General features: G+C 39.8%; 1 protein-coding gene across 1 annotated transcript in view; it reads right to left on the bottom strand.

Annotated features, from left to right (window-relative positions):
* The window catches only part of LOC133109344 (Fc receptor-like protein 5), a 32,075-nt gene that overhangs the window by 5,165 nt on the left and 4,405 nt on the right, over positions 1-22,505 (bottom strand). The window contains exons 8-22 of the mRNA XM_061218633.1: positions 22,078-22,353; positions 11,107-11,151; positions 10,583-10,618; positions 10,031-10,324; positions 8,927-9,208; positions 8,440-8,715; positions 7,462-7,737; positions 6,600-6,881; positions 6,113-6,388; positions 5,267-5,542; positions 4,646-4,942; positions 2,803-3,078; positions 1,716-1,826; positions 1,037-1,087; positions 435-503 (exon numbers count right to left, since the gene is read on the bottom strand). Of these exons, the coding sequence (XP_061074617.1) occupies positions 435-503; positions 1,037-1,087; positions 1,716-1,826; positions 2,803-3,078; positions 4,646-4,942; positions 5,267-5,542; positions 6,113-6,388; positions 6,600-6,881; positions 7,462-7,737; positions 8,440-8,715; positions 8,927-9,208; positions 10,031-10,324; positions 10,583-10,618; positions 11,107-11,151; positions 22,078-22,353 (3,123 nt within the window). The remainder of the gene's footprint in view (positions 1-434; positions 504-1,036; positions 1,088-1,715; positions 1,827-2,802; positions 3,079-4,645; positions 4,943-5,266; positions 5,543-6,112; positions 6,389-6,599; positions 6,882-7,461; positions 7,738-8,439; positions 8,716-8,926; positions 9,209-10,030; positions 10,325-10,582; positions 10,619-11,106; positions 11,152-22,077; positions 22,354-22,505) is intronic.

Raw genomic sequence — 22,505 nt, 5'->3', positions numbered from 1 at the left:
GCTGGGGACAATGCCGACTGGAGCAATGAAGGGTTAAGGGCCTTGATCATGGGCCAAATAGATATATGGATTTTATCATGGCTTCACCGGGGCTTGAATCACTGACTTTCTGGGTCCCAGGCATATAACTTACTAGGCTACAGGCTGCCCCATGCCCTACAGGCAGCAGTGTGAACATGAAATCATTAAAGGGGGCGACATTGGCTCAGGAACAGTCATCTGGCAGTCGAAGGGTGGCCGGTTTGCAAGGCATCCAATCACCGTTGGTGTGTGTGAATGGGTGAATGAGAAGCATCAATTGTATAGCGCTTTGGATAAAGGCACTATATAAATGCAAACTATTGTTTAAATATACAATGAAAACAAATGGTGAATATTTGGTCAAACATTTTTCAATGAAATGGTCAAACATCACAGCAAAAATAATGAAATACCTTCTGCTCCAGTGGACTGTTGTACATCAGTGAAATCGTCAACGTCACTCTGCAGGTTTGCTGAAATGTCTATTTTAAGGCAGTGAGAATACATGAGATACATGACCGAAGTCACCGGCACATCACACTGTGGTATAACCCTGGTGGACAGCACCCAAATCTCCCTTCTGGTACCACAGCCCCCAGGAACTACTGCTGGGGGCAGGAGCAACCCTCATTTAAATTAGATTTCCTTTTGTACTGTACATTTGTAATCCTAAACTAAAATAATATAAGAATATCTTTATTATTATTATTATTATTATTAGTAGTAGTAGTAGTAGTAGTAGTAGTAGTAGTAGTAGTATTAGGTACTGGTGGTTGTATATTTAAAGGGGAAAAATGAGGACACTCAGCTCTTCAACAGAGAATTGCCCTGTTGGTAACATTATTCTAATGAATACTGAGTATACTAATAAATTCTAGGTATATGGAGCTTAAAAATATATGAGATGGCTAGACAGATATTATCTTGTAATGGCCTTGTGGTGTGACAGCACAAGATGTCTCACTGAGAGGTCAGAAATATTAACAAGAGGAAGCAGAGACAGGACATTTCTCACCTGTGGGTGGTTTTGAGAAAAACATGCTGCTTTGTGCTGTCGTCTTGTAAACTGTTGGAACAGAATGTAATGCACACACACGGCAGAGAGGCACTCAGTTAATTTAAGCAATGTTGATTTAACTTCTATCACTAGGAAACCAAATTATTTTACCTAAGCATTATTACTATTTTACCATTAATCTTCCCATTAATAATGAAGGCTATGAAAGTATTTTTAATGAATCTTTTTATTTGTGTGCAAAAATGAGTGGACCATCAAGGGATCTTGGTTTCCTTTTAAGGGGTACTTAATTTAAATTAAGGGGGTTGGAATGGTTTCAGGGATAAATTAATGTATAATTAATGTCAATGTAAGGGATTTGTATTTCATAGTTTATTAAACTTGAAATGATTATGATTATACAAGCACAGTTCCTTACCCATTATACCGCACTTCAGCTATATTCACTGTTCCACATTATACTACACAAGTGTGGCGCGTCATCATTCAAAATACTTGGTTTTATATGCAGCATAAGAAAAGTAGGAGGAAGAAAAACATGTCTAATATGGGCTACAGACAGTGAACTGAAGGTTGCAGGTTCAATTCCAAGGCAGCACAGTACCGGAGTACTCCTGAGCAAGCTTAACCTGGATCCATTCAGTATACTTTATCCAGCTGTATAAATCACACTCACTTGACTTCCTCGACTTCATTTTCATTCTCAGGCATATACATCCCAGTATAATCAGGATAATCCCCAGTAAGAATGAGCTGGCAACAGACACCAGGATCTTGCGCTTCAGAACTGACAGACAGGGAACACAAAACAGAGTGGGACCCCAAACCAGGCCCATCATTATAAATGACTAACAATCTGTCATCCTATTGGTCAACGTCTAGGAGCCCATAGTTGACCATCCTCAGGAGTGTCAAACTAAGGCATGCTATTCTGACATACTAGACTGTTCGTCAAGGTGTCCTTGGGTGTCCTACACGCCACATCACTGATCTGTGATTATGTCACACTACAAGGGGTAAAGACACCTGTTTGTCGTTCCCCATGTTCATATTCGGGCCCGATACGGGAAACTGGCGAGAACATTTTGTCAAAATCTGGCTGAATTTGAATTTGTGTAGTCTGATCCTGGCATTAGAGGCGCACTACATAATATAACTGTTGAATGGGAAACCGGTAGCCCTCACAAATTCGTCCCTTTACTCTTTAACCACTCATTTTCAAACTTTTACTCTTTAACCACTTATTTTCAACTTTTACTCTTGGTTTATAAAAACAGTGTGCTTTACATATCAGTTGATTGTAAAACAATATATTTTAACAATTATATCCTCAGATTTAAGATATTGTTAAAAAACACAACATGTGTAGTTTTAAACAATATCACAATTTTTTTTATATCATGTTTTTGCAATCAACTGGTGTGCGAATGGGATACACATCGTTTGGAGACAGAGGTTGTGTAACTGTTCGCTAATGAGAAGACATGATTTGGAAAGTTTTTCTCGATGATCGTTTCAAACCACTTCCTAGGTCCAGTCACTTTTTTTGTGTTGGGTGGGACTATAACACTTGATTACTCTTTATGCTTAAAAATACCACTGTGCACTGCACAGCACTGCCTGGTTCTCTCTCTTTAACAGTAAAATGTATATTGCATACAAGGTACAGGAGTGTGATTTCCTGTCACCATGAGTGCTAGCAGGGTAGCGGAGGATGTGGTCTTGGGCGGGTCTCCTTTCATGAAATAATAAGTGGAACATACCAATGTTGCGTTCTCTAAATCCTTCGCTGATCTCTGTGTAAGTTGGCCTGTCTGTTCTGTTTCCTCTACAACTATATTCGCTGTTGTAGGAGTCGTTTGCTGAGGTCAGTATGAGTCTGTCTCTGCTGGGGTCCAGTAGAAGACTCTGTCCATCTCTGTACCACGTGTAGTTCCACTTAGCCGGGCTCCCATTAACCTCACACCTCAGTGTCAGACTGTCTGTCCTGAAGATCCCTGTCCATGGAGTCTCCAGGGTCAGCACAGCATGAGGACGAGCTGAAACACCACAGTAATTATGAAATGGTTCATTAGAGCACTGTGCTCAAATATAACTGATAATACTTCAAAATCCGGGGCCAAAACATGACTGAAAATATTATTCATAATTTGGCATTTGTATGTGTGCACTTTGTATGTGTGTGTGTGAGTGCAGGCATGCATGTGCTCACGTGCGTGTGTCTGTTTGCAAGCATGTGTGTTCATAATACCGCTATGATTCATTTTATTTCAGTTGTCGTAAAGGTGAACAACAACACTACAAATAACAGTATAGAAATATACAAGCACACACAGCCAATATTATGCCACTTCATGACTTGGTCATTGAGTGCCATAGGGAGGTATCCTGAACCACTGTGACAAGTCTCATTGTTCCCATGTGGCTTGGCCAAAACTGGGAATAGGATGGATAATTGCATTTCCAAAATGGAGGCATATCCAAGGTTGGCAACATAAAAGGTACAGATCTATGTTCTAGATGAGGACATTTTATATAACAGCAAGTTTTATATATCTAAAAGAAAGCAATGATTTTTCATGAATTTAAGAATAAAAATAGATAAATTATGCTCGATAGTGCCACCATATGATTCAATTGGGTCAATACTCTGTTGCTAGTTTGGCTCTTCATTTGAGTGCCAATATAGGTACCATATTTCATAAACTTCATTTAAACTGTTTTGGAGTTATTAGCAATTTTATAAGCCACATCCACATTGATATTTTTTTACTCTGGAAATCTAGAATGGTTGACATGATTGAGGCAAATTTGTTCTCCGGGCAGAGACATTGGGATATGGGAAATAATGCTCATGACAGTAGTGCAAATAGAGAGAGAAATAAGCTTATTGAAATAATCACAGGTTTTATGAATTACTATAGCATCCCCGATGGAGCAATTTTTGTTTGCTAGTACATGGTGACCAGTAGTACATATCTACCAAATTCTAAGAAGATTGGACCTTGTTAAGTTATTCTAATGAGTGCTACATTTTGATTGGCAGATGGCAGCTATGTTCTTCGAACATTCGTGGATGATCTGTCTGGATCTGTGGCCAAGCCACTGGATACAAAATGTGAAGTCATTGGGTAATTTGATTTATGAGCTGTGGCCTGTGGAACCAAACTTTGGATGGATCCTTGGGTTGACATGCCGAAGAGAATAATTAAGTTTTGTGATAATATTACTTTTTGTTTATTAGCATTTGAGTTATTAGCATTTTTCTGAATTGGATTTTGCCGAAGGTTGGTCTAAAGATGGCGCATACCAAATTTTGGTTGATTTTTGTAGGAGAAGAAACATTTGATTTGTTTTTAAAAAAATTAGAAAAAAAATTCTGAATTCATGGGTCATAAAAATTGGGTAAAAACAGGCCTTATGCTTCAAAAGCTATAGCCCCAAAAAACATCAAACATTTCACTTTGTTCCTATAGAGCCACCAACCGGTCAATTGGGGTAAGTTTTGTTGACAGAGTAGCACGTGGGAAAACAACATTCTTCTGTGCAAGCACTTTTAAGACAGAAAAAGTAAGCCAGAAAAAAGAGCTAAATGTATTTTGTTACCAGTAATGTTGAGTTTGAAAGAGTCACTGTATTGGGTGTAGAAAGGGCCTCTCCCTCTCCCTGCTCGACACCGGTACTCTCCCCTGTGTGACTCAGCAGCATGGCGGATGGTGTAACTGGACCCGTCAGTGCTGCTGGAGTCAGTGCTGGTTAGTGCTGCTCTCTGTGTTTCTCTGTACCAGAGATACTTCCAGCCAGCAGGATCTGTGCCAACCCTACAGCTCAGGGTCACTGTATCTCCTGTGAAGATTTCCCCACTGGGGGAGTCCAGGGACACCTGTGGTTTGGGTGTGTTCCCTACAAAAATGGGCAAAGTTTCAGGTGTTCAAATTCTCAAATGTTTACAAATTCTGAAATGCTGTTTGCCAACCACCAGTAAATGGAAGAAAAAGAAGAACACAGCTAACGTGAACACCTTTGAAGAAAAACTGTCTGAGTGTGTTGGCCAATATGCATATTTGTATGACTCTTCAGGTCACTATTAATAAAAGACACAGAAGTTACTGAATTCTGGGAAAAGGCCAACCTGCTTTCGAGGAAGGTATGAACAAATTAAAATACTAGATTCTAATCATTTTAATGATTACTTCTGCATTTGCTATAATAGAAATGACAACATACCAGAAACCTTCAGTGCAGTTGTATTGCTGCTGCCAGTATACAGTACTCTTTCTTTATGCTGTCCTTTACATGTGTATGTTCCTGAGTCTGACTCATCAGCAGACAGGATCTCGTAGGTGTCCTTAGTCATGCCCACAGGAAGTTCTTTTTCACCTCTGTACCATTTATACACCCACACAGGAGAGCCACCCTGAATGTCACAGTGCAGAGTCACGCTCTCTCCATTAAAGAAGTTTGTCCAACTAGTCTGTAGAGTCAGAACCACGAGTGGGAGAGCTGGAAAGACCAGGAGACAAAGTGCAGGATGAAAATGGAGTCACAGAAATACCTGCTTCTGATGGATTACTTATGCAGGTCAGTCAACACCAGCAGGGATGCATTAAAAATGGCATTAAATTTTAATAAATGAAGTTAACGCCTTGGTTGATTTGTTTTAAAGCCCATATTAGAGATCAAGACAGCATTCTTTGATTTGAGTAATATTGCCAATGTACAGCCATTTTTAACACAACAGGATTTGTAACAGTCACAAGAGCATAATAAGGCATGCAACAAAAAGCAGTGGAGTAACTGGAAGAAATATATCTGGATGCTTCAATTCAAGAAATACATGAGCAAAGAACCAATTCATTTGCCCTTAACCTTGACTTCGAAATACGTGGCAGAAAATGCACATCAATATATACACAATCCAAATTAACATCTCAACATTAAGCTTGATGGTGACTGAATGAGGCCAATGTGTGGCTGTAAGTGCTATGGGCATATTCAATTTTCATTTAATAGAGCAAATAATGAATTTTAATCATTACATTTGTATTTGTTATGTAGCAAATGACAGCTTACCAGAAACTTTGACTTTAATTGTATTGCTGCTGCCAGTATACAGTTCTCTTTCTTTATGCTGTCCTTTACATGTGTATGTTCCTGAGTCTGACTCATCAGCAGACCGGATCTCATAGGTGTCCTTATTCGTGTCCACAGGAAGTTCTTTTTCACCTCTGTACCATTTATACACCCACACAGGAGAGCCTCCCGGAATGTCACAGCGCAGAGTCACTCTCTCTCCGTTAAAGAAGTTTGTCCAACTAGTCTGTAGAGTCAGAACCACGGGTGGGAGAGCTGGATAGACCAGGACACAAAGTGCAGGATGAAAATGGAGTCACAGAAATACCTGCTTCTGATGGATTACTCATGCTGGTCAGTCAACACCTATCTACACAATATTACAAAGGTAAAACATAGTAGACCTTTATAAATACTGGTTATTACAGTTACAGAAGAACATAAAAACAGGTCTATGTCATTTTCATAGCATAACAACATTACTCACCATCTACAGTCAGTGTCACATAGTTGCTCTTTTCAGTGGAAACAGCTCTTCTTGGTATTTCCCCTCTACAGTAGTATCTTCCCCTGTGTGACAGTTCTAGAGCTGGGATTGTGAACTCATTTGTGCTTCTGGAGGATGCACTGTCACGAGACTCTCCGTCTCTGTACCACTGATATCTCCACTCAGTCTGCTGGCTCTGAATGTCACATTTCAGAGTGACTTTCTCAGAGGGGTAGAACGTCCTCCATGCAGGCTCCAGGGTTAGCACAGCAGGCGGTGGAGCTGCCAGAACAGGACACAATCAAACCCAGCACTGAGCCCCAGAATTTCAGCTCTTCACAAATGTTTGTATTTACAGTACTGTGTTTTCAGCAGGGATGCATTAAAAATGGCATTCAATTTGAATAAATGAAGTTAACGCCTTGGTGTAATTTTAGACTGATTTAAGTTTTAAAGCCCATATTATAGATCAAGACAGCATTCTTTGATTAGAGAAATATTGCCAATGTACAGCCATTTTTAACACAAGAGGATTTGTAACTGTCACAAGAGCATAATAAGGCATGCAAAAAAAGCAGTGAAGTAACTGGAAGAAATATATCTGGATGCTTCAAATCAAGAAATACATGAGCAAAGAACCAATTAATTTGCCCTTAACCTTGACTTTGAAATATGTGACAGAAAATGCACATCAATATTTACACAATCCAAATTAACATCTCAACATTAAGCTTGATGGTGACTGAATTAGGCCAATGTGTGGCTGTAAGTGCTATGGGCATATTCAATTTTCATTTAATAGAGCAAATAATGAATTTTAATCATTACATTTGTATTTGTTATGTAGCAAATGACAGCTTACCAGAAACTTTCACTTTAATTGTATTGCTGCTGCCAGTATACAATACTCTTTTTTTATGCTGTCCTTTACATGTGTATGTTCCTGAGTCTGACTCATCAGCAGACCGGATCTCATAGGTGTCCTTAGTCATGTCCACTGGAAGTTCTTTTTCACCTCTGTACCATTTATACACCCACACAGGAGAGCCTCCCTGAATGTCACAGTGCAGAGTCACGCTCTCTCCATTAAAGAAGTTTGTCCAACTCGTCTGTAGAGTCAGAACCACGGGTGGGAGGGCTGGAAAGACCAGGAGACAACGTGCAGGATGAACATGGAGTCACAGAAATACCTGCTTCTCATGGATTACTTATGCTTGTCAGTCAACTCCTTTCCACACAATTTTATACATTTGTGAATATTAGATAAATAATAATTACACTTAACATACAATTACACGTGAACATAAATATTGGGCTATCCAATGTTCACAGCAAAAAAATTGGGAAAGGACAGAGATACCTTTAATTGGAAATTAAATTTTAAGAAATGAAGTTAACGCCATGGCCTAATTTTAGACTGATTTAAGTTTTAAAGCCCATATTATAGATCAAGACAGCATTCTTTGATTTGAGAAATATTGCCAATGTACAGCCATTTTTAACACAAGAGGATTTGTAACTGTCACAAGAGCATAATAAGGCATGCAAAAAAGCAGTGAAGTAACTGGAAGAAATATATCTGGATGCTTCAAATCAAGAAATACATGAGCAAGGAACCAATTAATTTGCCCTTAACCTTGACTTTGAAATATGTGACAGAAAATGCACATCAATATATACACAATCCAAATTAACATCTCAACATTTAGCTTGATGGTGACTGAATGAGGCCAATGTGTGGCTGTAAGTGCTATGGGCATATTCAATTTTCATTTAATAGAGCAAATAATGAATTTTAATCATTACATTTGTATTTGTTATGTAGCAAATGACAGCTTACCAGAAACTTTCACTTTAATTGTATTGCTGCTGCCAGTATACAATACTCTTTTTTTATGCTGTCCTTTACATGTGTATGTTCCTGAGTCTGACTCATCAGCAGACCGGATCTCATAGGTGTCCTTAGTCATGTCCACTGGAAGTTCTTTTTCACCTCTGTACCATTTATACACCCACACAGGAGAGCCACCCTGAATGTCACAGTGCAGAGTCACTCTCTCTCCGTTAAAGAAGTTTGTCCAACTAGTCTGTAGAGTCAGAACCACGGGTGGGAGGGCTGGAAAGACCAGGAGACAACGTGCAGGATGAACATGGAGTCACAGAAATACCTGCTTCTGATGGATTACTTATGCTGGTCAGTCAACACCTATCTACACAATATTACAAAGGTAAAACATAGTAGACCTTTATAAATACTGGTTATTACAGTTACAGAAGAACGTAAAAACAGGTCTATGTAATTTTCATAGCATAACAACATTACTCACCATCTACCGTCAGTGTCACATAGTTGCTCTTTTCAGTGGAAACAGCTCTTCCTGGTATTCCCCCTCTACAGTAGTATCTTCCCCTGTGTGACAGATCTAGAGCTGGGATTGTGAACCCATTTGTGCTTCTGGAGGGCGCACTGTCACGAGACTCTCCGTCTCTGTACCACTGATAGATCCACTCAGTCTGCTGGCTCTGAATGTCACATTTCAGAGTGACTTTCTCAGAGGGGTAGAACGTCCTCCATGCAGGCTCCAAGGTCAGCACAGCAGGCGGTGGAGCTGCCAGAACAGGACACAATCAAACCCAGCACAGAGCCCCAGAATTTCAGCTCACAAATGTTTGTCTTTCCAGAACTGTGTTTTCAGCAGGGATGCATTCAAAATGGCTTTCAATTTTAATAAATGAAGTTAACGCCTTGGTGTAATTTTAGACTGATTTCAATTTTGGTAAATGGTAAATGGTTGGAATTTATATAGCGCCTTTATCCAAAGCGTTGTACAATTAATGCTTTTTAAAGCCCATATTAGAGATCAAGACAGCATTCTTTGATTTGAGAAATATTGTCAATGTACAGCCATTTTTAACACAGGAGGATTTGTAACAGTCACAAGAGCATAATAAGATATGCAACAAAAAGCAATGAAGTAACTGGAAGAAATACATCTGGATGCTTCAAATCAAGAAATACATGAGCAAAGAACCAATTTATTTGCCCTTAACCTTGACTTCGAAATACGTGACAGAAAATGCACATCAATATGTACACAACCCAAATTAGCATCTCGACATTTAGCTTGATGGTGACTGAATGAGGCCAATGTGTGGCTGCAAGTGCATTGTGCACAATTAGAAATGTGGTTACACTTCAACAGTCTCAGTGTGAACAAGCACTCCATGAACACAGCCTAAAAGACTGACTTACTTTTCAGTCTACAACACAAGACTTTTTTTCTGTAAAGAGACAAATACTGTTCTACTGCTTTTTTCAACATTTGAGTTTAATTGGTTCAGTTGTCCATTTAAAAAGAGAAATATGATGTTCTGACGATATGAAGTGATAATGATCATATTCTGTAAATTAAATTAACATATTGTCTTACATGTCACTGTCAGAGTATACGGAGTGCTGATTATCGTGCGATTTTCAGCCTTTGCTTCACACCAATACTGAGCACTGTCAGACTCCACCACCTGGTTCAGGGTGTAAACAGCAGAGCCTCCTCCAGTATAGGAGTAGGGTGTGGTCTCTTCTGCTTCTCTTAACTTCTTCCAGGAGTACTCCCATCGGGTGAATGGATCTGAATCCTCTACCTTACAGCTGAGACGCACAGTCTCCTTGAACCACACGTCTGACCCTTGTGGATCAGCAGTCAGGACAGCCCGAGCACTGGTCTCTAGTGGAGAGAGATTGGCCCAGTGAAAGTGGAATGGCTTGATAAAACAAGCATTCAGCATTAACAACATGTAAAAATGTTCACAGTCAGCCAATGTTTACTTATTGATGAGTAATTTCACAAAAATGATCAGCAGCCCAACTTGCAGACATTTGTCAATAGAGCATGAATGTTTGTTAAAGTAATACATTTATTTATAATTATAATTATAATGGCAGTACTTGTTTGTATTTGAAGACTGTACTTAAAAATACTTACCTGTCTCCTGTACAAACAAAAGCAGGACTAGGTATACTGGGGGAAAGAATTAAAATGAGGATTATTCAGCTATAAAGCAAACCAGCAGTAGTGTAGTGCACAGACACTTTGTGTAGATATGATCACAAGAAGAATATTTGGAACAAACACAAAAAAATAAGACAAATACATTCTCAAAGCTTCCTTGTTTTCTTGACATACAGAAGGGTACCTGAAAAGCACTTTGTATGTACAGGAACCCTTTTAACGCTACCATAGGGGGCACCTGCCACTCTAGTATGCTGTGTTTTCTTCTACTTCATAAACATGTACAGTTTGTGTGTAAAATGAGTATTAAATGCACATATAAAAAACATATGGATTCCACACAACAGGATGATAATCTTATGTACACAATGACACATACTGATGCACAGTGCTTCATTCACACCTAGAATGCATTATTCACTATTTGTTTCTAACTCTGTGTGTAATTTGTTCTCACTTAAAGTCACCCACAAGAAAGACATTTAAAAAAAACTCACATGCTGCCGTGGTGAATTCATACATGTTCAGCTTTCTCTCCCCTGCTGTTTGTCAGACATGCATTTCCCTACAGTGCTGGCTGACTTTGTTAGCGGATATGTCTGCTCCCTTTAGCAGCTGTGGTCATGCAGTGGTCTGAACCACCAGGGTGGTCAAAGCTAGTTCTCATAAACCGTCCACAAAAAACTCCAAAAGTAGACAGACACAAACCCCCACAAAGACACATTGTCTTCCTTTCTGAAATGTATCTGAACTTTTCTTTATAACCTTATTTATTTATTTATTTATTTATTCATGAATGTATGCATTTAGTGGCGGCACGGATGGTGCAGTGGGTAGCACTGCCGCCTCACAGCAAGGAGGTCCTGGGTTCGAATCCCCGTCGGCCGGGGCCTCTCTGTGCGGAGTTTGCATGTTCTCCCCGTGTCTGCGTGGGTTTCCTCCGGGTACTCCGGTTTCCTCCCACAGTCCAAAGACATGCAGGTTAGGCTGATTGGAGAGTCTAAATTGCCCGTAGGTATGAGTGTGTGAGTGAATGGTGTGTGTGCCCTGCGATGGACTGGCGACCTGTCCAGGGTGTATTCCTTCCTTTCGCCCAATGTATGCTGGGATAGGCTCCAGCCCCCCTGCGACCCTGTTCAGGATAAGCGGGTTAAGATAATGGATGGATGGATGGATGTATGCATTTATTCATTCATGTTGCTGTTACGATCTACAGTAACAGGAAGGAAACTGCACAATGAGAAGAGAATGTAATGAAGATGACAGGAAATGAGATGCAGGGGAGAACACAGAACAGTTTAGTGGTTTCTTTTGATCACATTTTTCAGGTCACTGTAACACTGTCATGGCCAAACTGGAATCAAGGTGTTCTATCTGCAGATGGTATAGTTTTCGTGACATCACACTTTCATATTCCAAGTCCTCTATCATAGAAGTTAATTAATTGTTACATTAATTGTTTAAACAGTAATTCTGTACTGTACAGAAAAATGAAATAACCAAGAGCAATCTTTATGATTTAAAGGAGAATTTTACCAAAGACCAAAGACATTTTTTATTTTTTATATTGCTTTCTATCTACCTCCGGCTCCGCTGCTGAATACAAGACAAGTTTTTGTGACCTCCAGGCTGGATTACCAAAACTACAGCCTCATTTACACCCCACTAATCAAACTGCTACACATCCACTGGTCAAAACCCATGGTATAATGGATTATAGTGGACCAAGTATCAGGCAGTTTTGCCTAACAATCTATTAGCCTCTACCACAAGGCTGAGACTTGGCTGTAGGTGAACTTTCATCAAAACCATGACCCAAAGCATACCTAAAAATCCACACAGAAATGGATCCTTGATAACAAATTTTATCAAAGATCAGACCTCAAGCATCAGACCTCAATCCAATCAAACACCTTTGGACAGAACTGAAGAGACCGCTTCATATGAGCAAACATGAGAATGTGAAGGATCTGGCAAGGATCTGCTTAGAGCAGTGCTCTCCAACCCTGGTCCTGGAGAGCTACTGGGTCTGCTGGTTTTAGTTTTCACCTTAAAATCAGCATCCTGTTGACTAAGTTAACTGCCTAATCAACAGCTCTAATTAATTAATGAAGTGCAGAGTAACAACAAAAACCAGCACAGCCTGTAGCTCTCCAGGACCCGGGTTGGCATAGAGGAATGATCCAAAATCCCTCCAAATGTTTTCCTTAACCTTGTCAAGCATTACAGGAAAAGCCAGAGGTGGATGCTCCATGCACTAAACCATGGTACCAATAATTATGGAACCTTGATTTAGGTGAAATAATTTTTTGTTTGATTTTGGTGGGTTCCATTGAAACATTTATAAAGTACAGTATTTATCTCAATAATTAAACTTTTTTTTTAAAGTATCTTTTCTGCACTAGCAGTCAGGGGTGTGTTTTGTACATGCTGCCATCATGACTGCCGTGCATATACAGTCAGGTCCATAAATATTGGGACATCGACACAATTCTCCTCCTTTTGGCTCTATACACCACCACAATGGATTTGAAATGAAACGAACAAGATATGCTTTAACTGCAGACTTTCAGCTTTAATTTGAGGGTATTTACATACAAATCAGGTGAACGGTGTAGGAATTACAACAGTTTGTATATGTGCCTCCCACTTTTTAAGGGACCAAAAGTAATGGGACAATTGGCTGCTCAGCTGTTCCATGGCCAGGTGTGTGTTATTTCCTCATTATCTCATTTACAAGGAGTAGATAAAAGGTCTAGAATTCATTTCAAGTGTGCTATTTGCATTTGGAATCTGTTGCTGTCAACTCTCAATATGAGATCCAAAGAGCTGTCACTATCAGTGAAGCAAGCCATCTTTAGGCTGGAAAATCAAAACAAACCCATCAGAGAGATAGCAAAAACATTAGGTGGCCAAATCAACTGTTTGGAACATTCTTAAAAAGAAAGAACGCACCGGTGAGCTCAGCAACACCCAAAGACCTGGAAGACCTGGAATTCCCTGGTGAAGAAAAACCCCTTCACAACAGTTGGCCAGATCAAGAACACTCTCCAGGAGGTAGGTGTATGTGTGTCAAAGTCAACAATCAAGAGAAGACTTCACCAGAGTGAATACAGAGGGTTCACCACAGGATGTAAACCATTGGTGAGCCTCAAAAACAGGAAGACCAGATTAGAGTTTGCCAAACAACATCTAAAAAAGCCTTTACAGTTCTGGAACAACATCCTATGGACAGATGAGACAAAGATCAACTTGTACCAGAATGATGGGAAGAGAAGAGTATGGAGAAGGAAAGGAACTGCTCATGATCCAAAACATACCACCTCATCAGTGTAGTCACTCACAGACATCATCTCATGGTAGTGTCATGGCGTGGGCATGTATGGCTGCCAATTGAACTGGTTCCCTTGTATTTATTGATGAGGTGACTGCTGACAAAAGCAGCAGGATGAATTCTGAAGTGTTTCGGGCAATATTACCTGCTCATATTCACCCAAATGCTTCAGAACTCATTGGACGGCGCTTCACAGTGCAGATGGACAATGACCCAAAGCATACTGCGAAAGCAACCAAAGAGTTTTTTAAGGCAAAGAAGTGGAACGTTATGCAATGGCCAAGTGAATCACCTGACCTGAATCCGATTGAACATGCATTTCACTTGCTGAAGACAAAACTGAAGGGAAACTGCCCCAAGAACAAGCAGGAACTGAAGACAGTTGCAGTAGAGGCCTGGCAGAGCATCACCAGGGATGAAACCCAGCGTCTGGTGATGTCTATGCGTTCCAGACTTCAGGCTGTAATTGACTGCAAAGGATTTGCAACCAAGTATTAAAAAGTGAAAGTTTGATTTATGATTGTTAGTTTGTCCCATTACTTTTGGTCCCTTATAAAGTAGGAGGCACATATACAAACTGTTGTAATTCCTACACCGTTCACCTGATATGGATGTAAATATCCTCAAATTAAAGCTGAAAGTCTGCAGTTAAAGCACATCTTGTTTGTTTCATTTCAAATTCATTGTGGTGGTGTATAGAGCCAAAAAGATGAGAATTGTGTCGATGTCCCAATATTTATGGACCTGACTTTAAATACAGAAATGACTTCTTGATATTTGCTAGGTAACCATACAATAGACATGTAAATCTTCTTGTATCAGAGACTGGTCATGATGTTTTTTTCTCTGTAAACTTGGTTGAAATGAAGTGTTGATGCCCTCATCTGTAAATGGTTTTCATATCTATAGGACAGACAGAGTAAGCAAGGGTGAAGGTGGCGTTGCCATATACAGTATGTTAGGTCTTGTTGCTCAGTATATAGTCTTACTGTAAACATCATCTCAATACACAATTACTCGTATTTATTGCCATGAAATTGGAGATTGGTCATCATGACTTTATTGTAATATCTCATAGGCCTCCCTCAGTGCCTGCAGATGCCTTAAATAAGCTAGCAGAACCAGTTCCCCGTCTCATACATACAAAGGTGTTTATGTTGGACCACTTCAATATAGACTGCCAATACGTAGCATTCAGAGACATAAAAAATCTCAGGAATGATCTTGTCCGCTTGTCGGCTCAGCAGTCTTCTGGCAGTCGGAGGGTTGCCGGTTCGATTGCCACCCTGGCTGTGTCGAAGTGTCGAAGACACCTAACCCTTAACTCCTCCTGACAAGCTGGTTGGTGCCTTACATGGCAGCTAATCGCTGCTCTGTTCATGCTCCTGACGAGCTGGATTGTGCCTTGCATGGCAGCCAGTCATTGTGTGTGTGTGTGTGTGTGTGTGTGTGTGTGTGTGTGTGTGTGTGTGTGTGTTTGGATGAATGGGTGAATGAGAAGCATTGATTGTACAGCACTATATAAATTCCGACCATTTACCATTTCTCCTCACACCAAAGCACAGAATGTAAAGTATCTGAAAGTATCTGTAAAGTCCAGCTCAGCTGACCTGTTTTTGTTATAGACCAGAGAAATGTGTAACACATGGTCTTTGCTTTGATCTTGGCATCATTAGCAACCATTGCCCCATAGCCTGAAATAGAGATGTAAAGTAAGGAAGTGTAACTCATATTATGGTCAAGAGAAAATGCAAGATGCTGAATTGGTTTTCAATGACTTAATACTGTAAATGCTTGGAACTCATTGTAGACAATAATGTCCCCTTTAAGAAATTTAGAACAAAAATAATCTCTGCCACCAAATGACCTTACCTATAATTTTCCTAAGGAAATACATTTTGGGCTTTAGCCAGATGCAGCATAGTCCCATCTAATTGGCTTATCTTCAAACAGCTCTGGAATAAATGCTGCTTTCAGAAAGCCAAATCAGGTTTGTATTTATATTCTTCCACCAATCTAATACCAGCAAATTCTGGAAGGTTGTTAAATAATGTTAAAAGGATAGCAGTATATAAATGAAGCTCCCTGCGCCTTTTGCCAATTAATGGCTCTCATTCACCCATTCACACAAACTCGCACACAGCAACAGCGATACGCTGCCATGCAAGGCACCGACCAGTTCGCTGGGAGAAATTGTGGGTTAGGCAAGTTCATAGTAATGCCAGCACCTCCTTGTCAATCCTTATCAGCGCTGAACATATAGAATATTTTCCCTAGTTATTCTATGTATATAGAATCAGTATGATAATCTTATGTTATTCTATGTATCAGTATCTGTACTAATTTGCTCTATCACAACACTGTAGAAGTATATTTGCACTAACACAACACTGAAGAAGTACACTGAAGTATGATATTTGCACTGTATTGTATTATTTTTTATATATTCCCAGCACTGAAGTACACTGCACTGTTTCTCCTTAAAACACTGGAAAGAATGTTTTCTTTATGTCAAAGGTATTAGGGGGTCAAACAAAAGAATGTTTTCTTGAATTAAAATGTTACGGTTGGTTAAAGGTTTCTGAGATATGGATGAGAAGGTGTAAGACAATCGCGCTGCATGTAAAAGCCAATCAGAAGCAAGAAAACAACTATGGCGTGACTGGAGAAGATGTAGCCGTACCCAAACAGAGGGAGAGACCAAGGCCACAAAAATGAGATATAAGAAACTGTTTTGCAAAGTGTGTGTGCTCAGATTGCTTAGCTTGTTCAGCTCTACTCACGCTGTGTGTGTGTGTGTGTGTGTGTGTGCTGTTCTGTGCCCTACTGATGATCACTGCTTTTTTGTACTTGGATTCCATCTGATGGAATAAAGGCCTATTATTCAACACTTTACTCCTGATTTTATAAATTGGGTTGTTTATTTGTAATTGGACTGATAATTTGTTGGCCTGGGAACCCACAACAGACACTGCATGTTAACAGCATAAGGAGATCTGTTGCGCTTTCAATTATGTTTCTGCTGTTTGTGTCACAGCTCCAGCCTGTGGCCTCTAGAGGCCACCAGTTCCCTGTCCTTGGATTCTGACTTTGTCTAAACGCCTCGCCTGCCACTTGAGGTCTGTCTAGATCAGAGATACACAACCCTGTTCCTGGAGATCTACCGTCCTGTTGCTTTTCACTCCAGCCATAATTTGGCACACAACACTACTAATTACTACTAATTATCAGTGGAATGAGATCTCTCGCCATTGAATTGTGTGTGTGTTGCCCCCCCCCGGCCTAGGGGTGTCAGGGTGGGGTGTGGTCATAAACACTACTGCCACTGTATGTGTGATCAAAGAGGCAGAGAAGTTTAGCTTGCGTTCAGTTTTAATGCAAACTTTATTCTGACATAACATAACAGAAAACCAGTTGTTCAACAAATGACAATAGCATATAACTCTCAGAGGTAAGTAACAAAAGCTCATTGTAGCTCCAGGTAAGTATCAAGCATATCCAGTATCAAATAAAGCAGATATGTCACTATTTCCATAAAATAAAGTATTCATTCTAGCATATGAAAATAAATTGAAAACTGCAGCACGGTGAAATAATGCAAATGTCCATAAGTACCCTTGCATTTACAGTACATATTACATATTTACCAATAAAACAACAGAAAACCATATTATGTTCTCATTTAGTTGCTGTAACATTTCAATTAGTTCAATTATTTCATTACATTGCTGACAAAACAATAATATGCAACTTTACCGTGAATCTACTATACTCTCATATTACCCCTGCTGCACTGCCACACATTCACAAATAAACAGTCTTTACATTTCTTCTACAGTTAACATAATAACACACGTACAGCATAAAGGAAAACAATTCAACATACAGTGAAATCGACATATTAGCCCTTTATGTCTCTTCAGCTCAGTTAACATAGCAAAATAACCCCTCGTGTCTCCTTAGCATTTTGATTGTACTGTATATGTTACCTTAGCAGTTAGCAACAGACCCACTAGCTTAGCATTGCAGTCGACAGCCAAAACATCTACATTTCTACACATTACTGCAAAACTACACAACTCTAACTCACTACGTTTTCACCACAGATTCCTGACACTCTTGTCCCTTATTTTGGGATACATGCATGTGATTTAGAGGAATATTAACCCACCTGTATGTGTGAACAAAGAGGCAGAGAAGTTTAGCTTGCGTTCAGTTTTAGTATAAACTTAATTCTGAAGCTATTGCCTCTACGTGGTTTTAAGTTCCTCACAAGCGCAATGCGCCCTCTGCTGACATGTTTGAGTATCGCGCTAACAACTGGAACCAGGTACAATGAAATTGGCATTTTAATCACTATTTAAGACACAATTAAATGTAAAAAATATGTCTGTTTTTAACCACATTTAACTTATTATTTTAGCAATCAACTTATAATGACCTGTGATATTGTTCCAATGACTTTTTAACATATTTTTACGACATGTTTTATCCTTTTACTCTCTATGACTATCTCCTTTTAAAATCTTTTTAACTCTTTACATGTGCTCTGTTAGGGTTTGTTTTAACCCAGTTTGTGGTCCTGCCAGCCTGTCTGCTGTGTTCGCTCCCTCCCTCGTGCTGTGCATGCAGGAGCGGAGTTGGGGGGGGGGGGGGCAGTGCGGAGCCAAGGCATGCAGCCTTAATTGCCTCATTGGTCCTACAACCTATAAAGATGGGCGGGGCGCTTCCCTGAGGGGCTTTTTCTTCTACAGACTGCTCACCTTTTGCGGCTGGCTTTAGTGTTGCTGTGTTTCCGCTCTTGGAGCCCTTTTGCTTGTTTTTTTTTGTATGGTAAAATCCTAGATATCGGTGAATAAAACCATTTGTTATTCCTTTACACCGTTCTGTGTGTGCTTTCCTCTAATGTCACAGGCTACATGAAAACCTACAGGATGGTAGATCTCCACAAACAGGGTTGGGCAGCCTTACTCGCTGTTGAATGAGGTGTGCTTTGTTAGGCTTGGAGTGTAAACCTACAGGATGACAGATCTCCAGGAACAGGGTTGGGCAGCCCTGCTGTATACTGTATATTTGCATGTGTGCACTCCTGTTGGTTATTTCGTTTCATGTTCAGTAAAGTCTCTTTTGGTTTATTAATTTACTCATGCCTTCTTTGAGTCCCTGTGTTTGGTTCAGTAACCAGCCAACCCATCACATCTGATCATCTGCTTAAACCCTATTGCTGAACAAATGAACGGCCTACATGATGTACTCTGCCAGGCCTGTATTGCAGCCACTGTCAGTTCCTGTTCATTTCAGGGCTTTCTTTTTGTCTTCAGCAAGGGAAACATACATTCAGCTTTAGTAGTATGATTAGGGGTATTGTCCTGCTTCAAGGTAAAACACCATCCAATGAAATTTGAGGCATTTCATTGCATCTAAGGTAATTTGTGCAGAATTCAGATTTGATTCGCACCGGCTGTCAGCGATCACATCATCACTAAAGACAAGTGAGCCTGTTGTAGTGGCAGCCATACATGCCCAAGCCATACCTCCACCTTCACCATGCTTTAGTGATGAGAGGAGTGCTTTAGATCATAAGCAGATCCTTTTTTTCTCCACTCTTTCCTCTTTCCCTCTCTTTGGTACTGGTCAATACTCATTTGTCCACTAGGCTTTCTTTTAGAAGTCTACAGTTTTTTAAATGTACTTTTTAGCAAACTATCTTTAACTGGTTCACCTGACATGGATGTAAATATTTTAGAATAAAGCTGACAGATAAATTGAATAAATGAAATGGGCAATAATTCAATAATTAAACCCTGAATTGATTATTAAGTCGAGATTTATTCGCTAATAACAGGTTTTATTTCACAATGGTGCTGTTTCATTCTCATTATCTCAAGATTGTTATTATGTAAAGCACATAACAGAACTGAACTGAAATGTAAAAATTAAAAAAGCTTAAATCAAACCTTAATGCCTGAAGCAAAACCTTTACACATTTCAAGGCTTGGACACCTCACAATTTTACAGTAAGCAGGTAGAAGTAAATAAATCATAATACAATAATAAAAGCTCTAATCAAAAAAACTCAACCAATTGCATCCAACATAAAAATCAGCCTCATGTAATCAATGCTCTGTACTCATCTACAGTCATCTCTGAACCATGGGATGAAGTTCTCCAGCATTAAATAAAATCCTCACTCTTTCCTTTGCCATCACACCCATCTGCGCTGGTGCCAACTGAGATATTCTTCCCTTCACTACTCAGCTAAAACAAAGGAGAAATAATCACAACTTCAGATTCAAAGAAACAATATAACAAGCAGAAATATGGCCAAACCAAGTCATCTACGATGTGCATAGTCGTACCTTTGAATGATGTTAGCTCTTACAGATCCTCTTTTGGTGGGAGAACTATGAAAGCAAACACAAGAAATGCAAAAGCAGTAAAGAATGCAAGTCTGTTCAGTCAACACAGTACACACTGCCTGAGAATGAGTTGAAACACTAGAATATTCCAAAATTGAGTTCCAAAATGATAGAAATGATAATTCATCTAAGATTGTTTGTATGTACTTCCAGTTTGTATGTGCTAGTGTACATTTGTGCATTGTGCAACTACAATACACATTATTTCATTTATAGCAGGTGCACTCTGAAACCAACAAGCAACAAAGAGATATTTCTTGCATCAGCTCACATTAGATTGAGAAGAAATAAAGAAATAGTATTTATTATATTACCACAAAATTCCCTTGTAGTCTCCAGGGTAGACTCTGAAATGGCAGAATGATTATGAAATGATTCATTTCAGCAAAGTGTGCCACTGCAAACTGCATTGTAGAATTATTTTACTGATAAAAAAAAAAAAGTGCAGAGTTTCTTATATTACCAGTAATGTTGAGTTTGAGAGAGTCACTATATAGGGTGTAGAAAGGGCCTCTCCCTGCTTGACACCAGTACTCTCCCCTGTGTGACTCAGCAGCATGGCGGATGGTGTAACTGGACCCGTCAGTGCTGCTGGAGTCAGTGCTGGTTAGTGCTGCTCTCTGTGTTTCTCTGTACCAGAGATACTTCCAGCCAGCAGGATCTGTGCCAACCCTACAGCTCAGGGTCACTGTATCTCCTGTGAAGAGCTCTCCACTGGGGGAGTCCAGGGACAGCTGTGGTTTGGGTTTGTTCCCTACAAAAATGGGCAAAGTTTCAGGTGTTCAAATTCTCAAATGTTTACTAATTCTGAAACGCTGTTTGCCAACCACCAGTAAATGGAAGAAAAAGAAAAACACAGCGGACGTGAACACCTTTGAAGACCAATATGCATATTTGTATGACTCTTCAGGTCACTATTAATAAAAGACACAGAAGTTACTGAATTCTGGGAAAAGGCCAACCTACTTTGGAAGTGGTATGAACAAATTAAAATACTAGATTCTAATCATTTTAATGATTACTTCTGCATTTGCTATGATAGAAATGACAACTTACCAGAAAGTCACAGAAATACCTGCTTCTCGTGGATTACTTATGCTGGTCAGTCAACACCTATCTACACAATATTACAAAGGTACCACAAAGTTGACCTTTACAAATACTGATTATTACAGTTACAGAAGAACATAGAAACAGGTCTATGTAACAGCATAGCATAACAACATTACTTACCATCTACAGTCAGTGTCACATAGTTGCTCTTTTCAGTGGAAACAGCTCTTCCTGGTATTCCCCCTCTACAGTAGTATCTTCCCCTGTGTGACAGTTCTAGAGCTGGGATTGTGAACTCATTTGTGCTTCTGGAGGACGCACTGTTACGAGACTCTCCGTCTCTGTACCAATGATATCTCCACTCAGTCTGCTGGCTCTGAATGTCACATTTCAGAGTGACTTTCTCAGAGGAGTAGAACGTCCTCCATGCAGGCTCCAGGGTTAGCACAGCAGGCGGTGGAGCTGCCAGAACAGGACACAATCAAACCCAGCACTGAGCCCCAGAATTTCAGCTCTTCACAAATGTTTGTCTTTCCAGTACTGTGTTTTCAGCAGGGATGCATTAAAATGGCACAATTATTTATTACATTTTCATATAATAGAGCAAATAATGAATTTTAATCATTACATTTGTATTTGTTATGTAGCAAATGACAGCTTACCAGAAACTTTCACTTTAATTGTATTGCTGCTGCCAGTATACAGTTCTCTTTCCTCATGCTGTCCTTTACATGTGTATGTTCCTGAGTCTGACTCATCAGCAGACAGGATCTCATAGGTGTCCTTAGTCGTGTCCACAGGAAGTTCTTTTTCACCTCTGTACCATTTATACACCCACACAGGAGAGTGTCCCTGAATGTCACAGTGCAGAGTCACTCTCTGTCCGTGAAAGAAGTTTGTCCAACTTGTCTGTAGAGCCAGAACCACGAGTGGGAGAGCTGGAAAGACCAGGAAACAAAGTGCAGGATGAAAATGGAGTCACAGAAATACCTGCTTCTGATGGATTACTTATGCAGGTCAGTCAACACCTATCTACACAATATTACAAAGGTAAAACATAGTAGACCTTTATAAATACTGGTTATTACAG

This window comes from Conger conger, chromosome 14 (assembly GCF_963514075.1).
Source record: "Conger conger chromosome 14, fConCon1.1, whole genome shotgun sequence".
Classification (NCBI taxonomy): Eukaryota; Metazoa; Chordata; class Actinopteri; order Anguilliformes; family Congridae; genus Conger; species Conger conger.
Note: the sequence above shows the minus strand (reverse complement) of the source record. Positions and strands in the feature narration are given on the sequence as shown.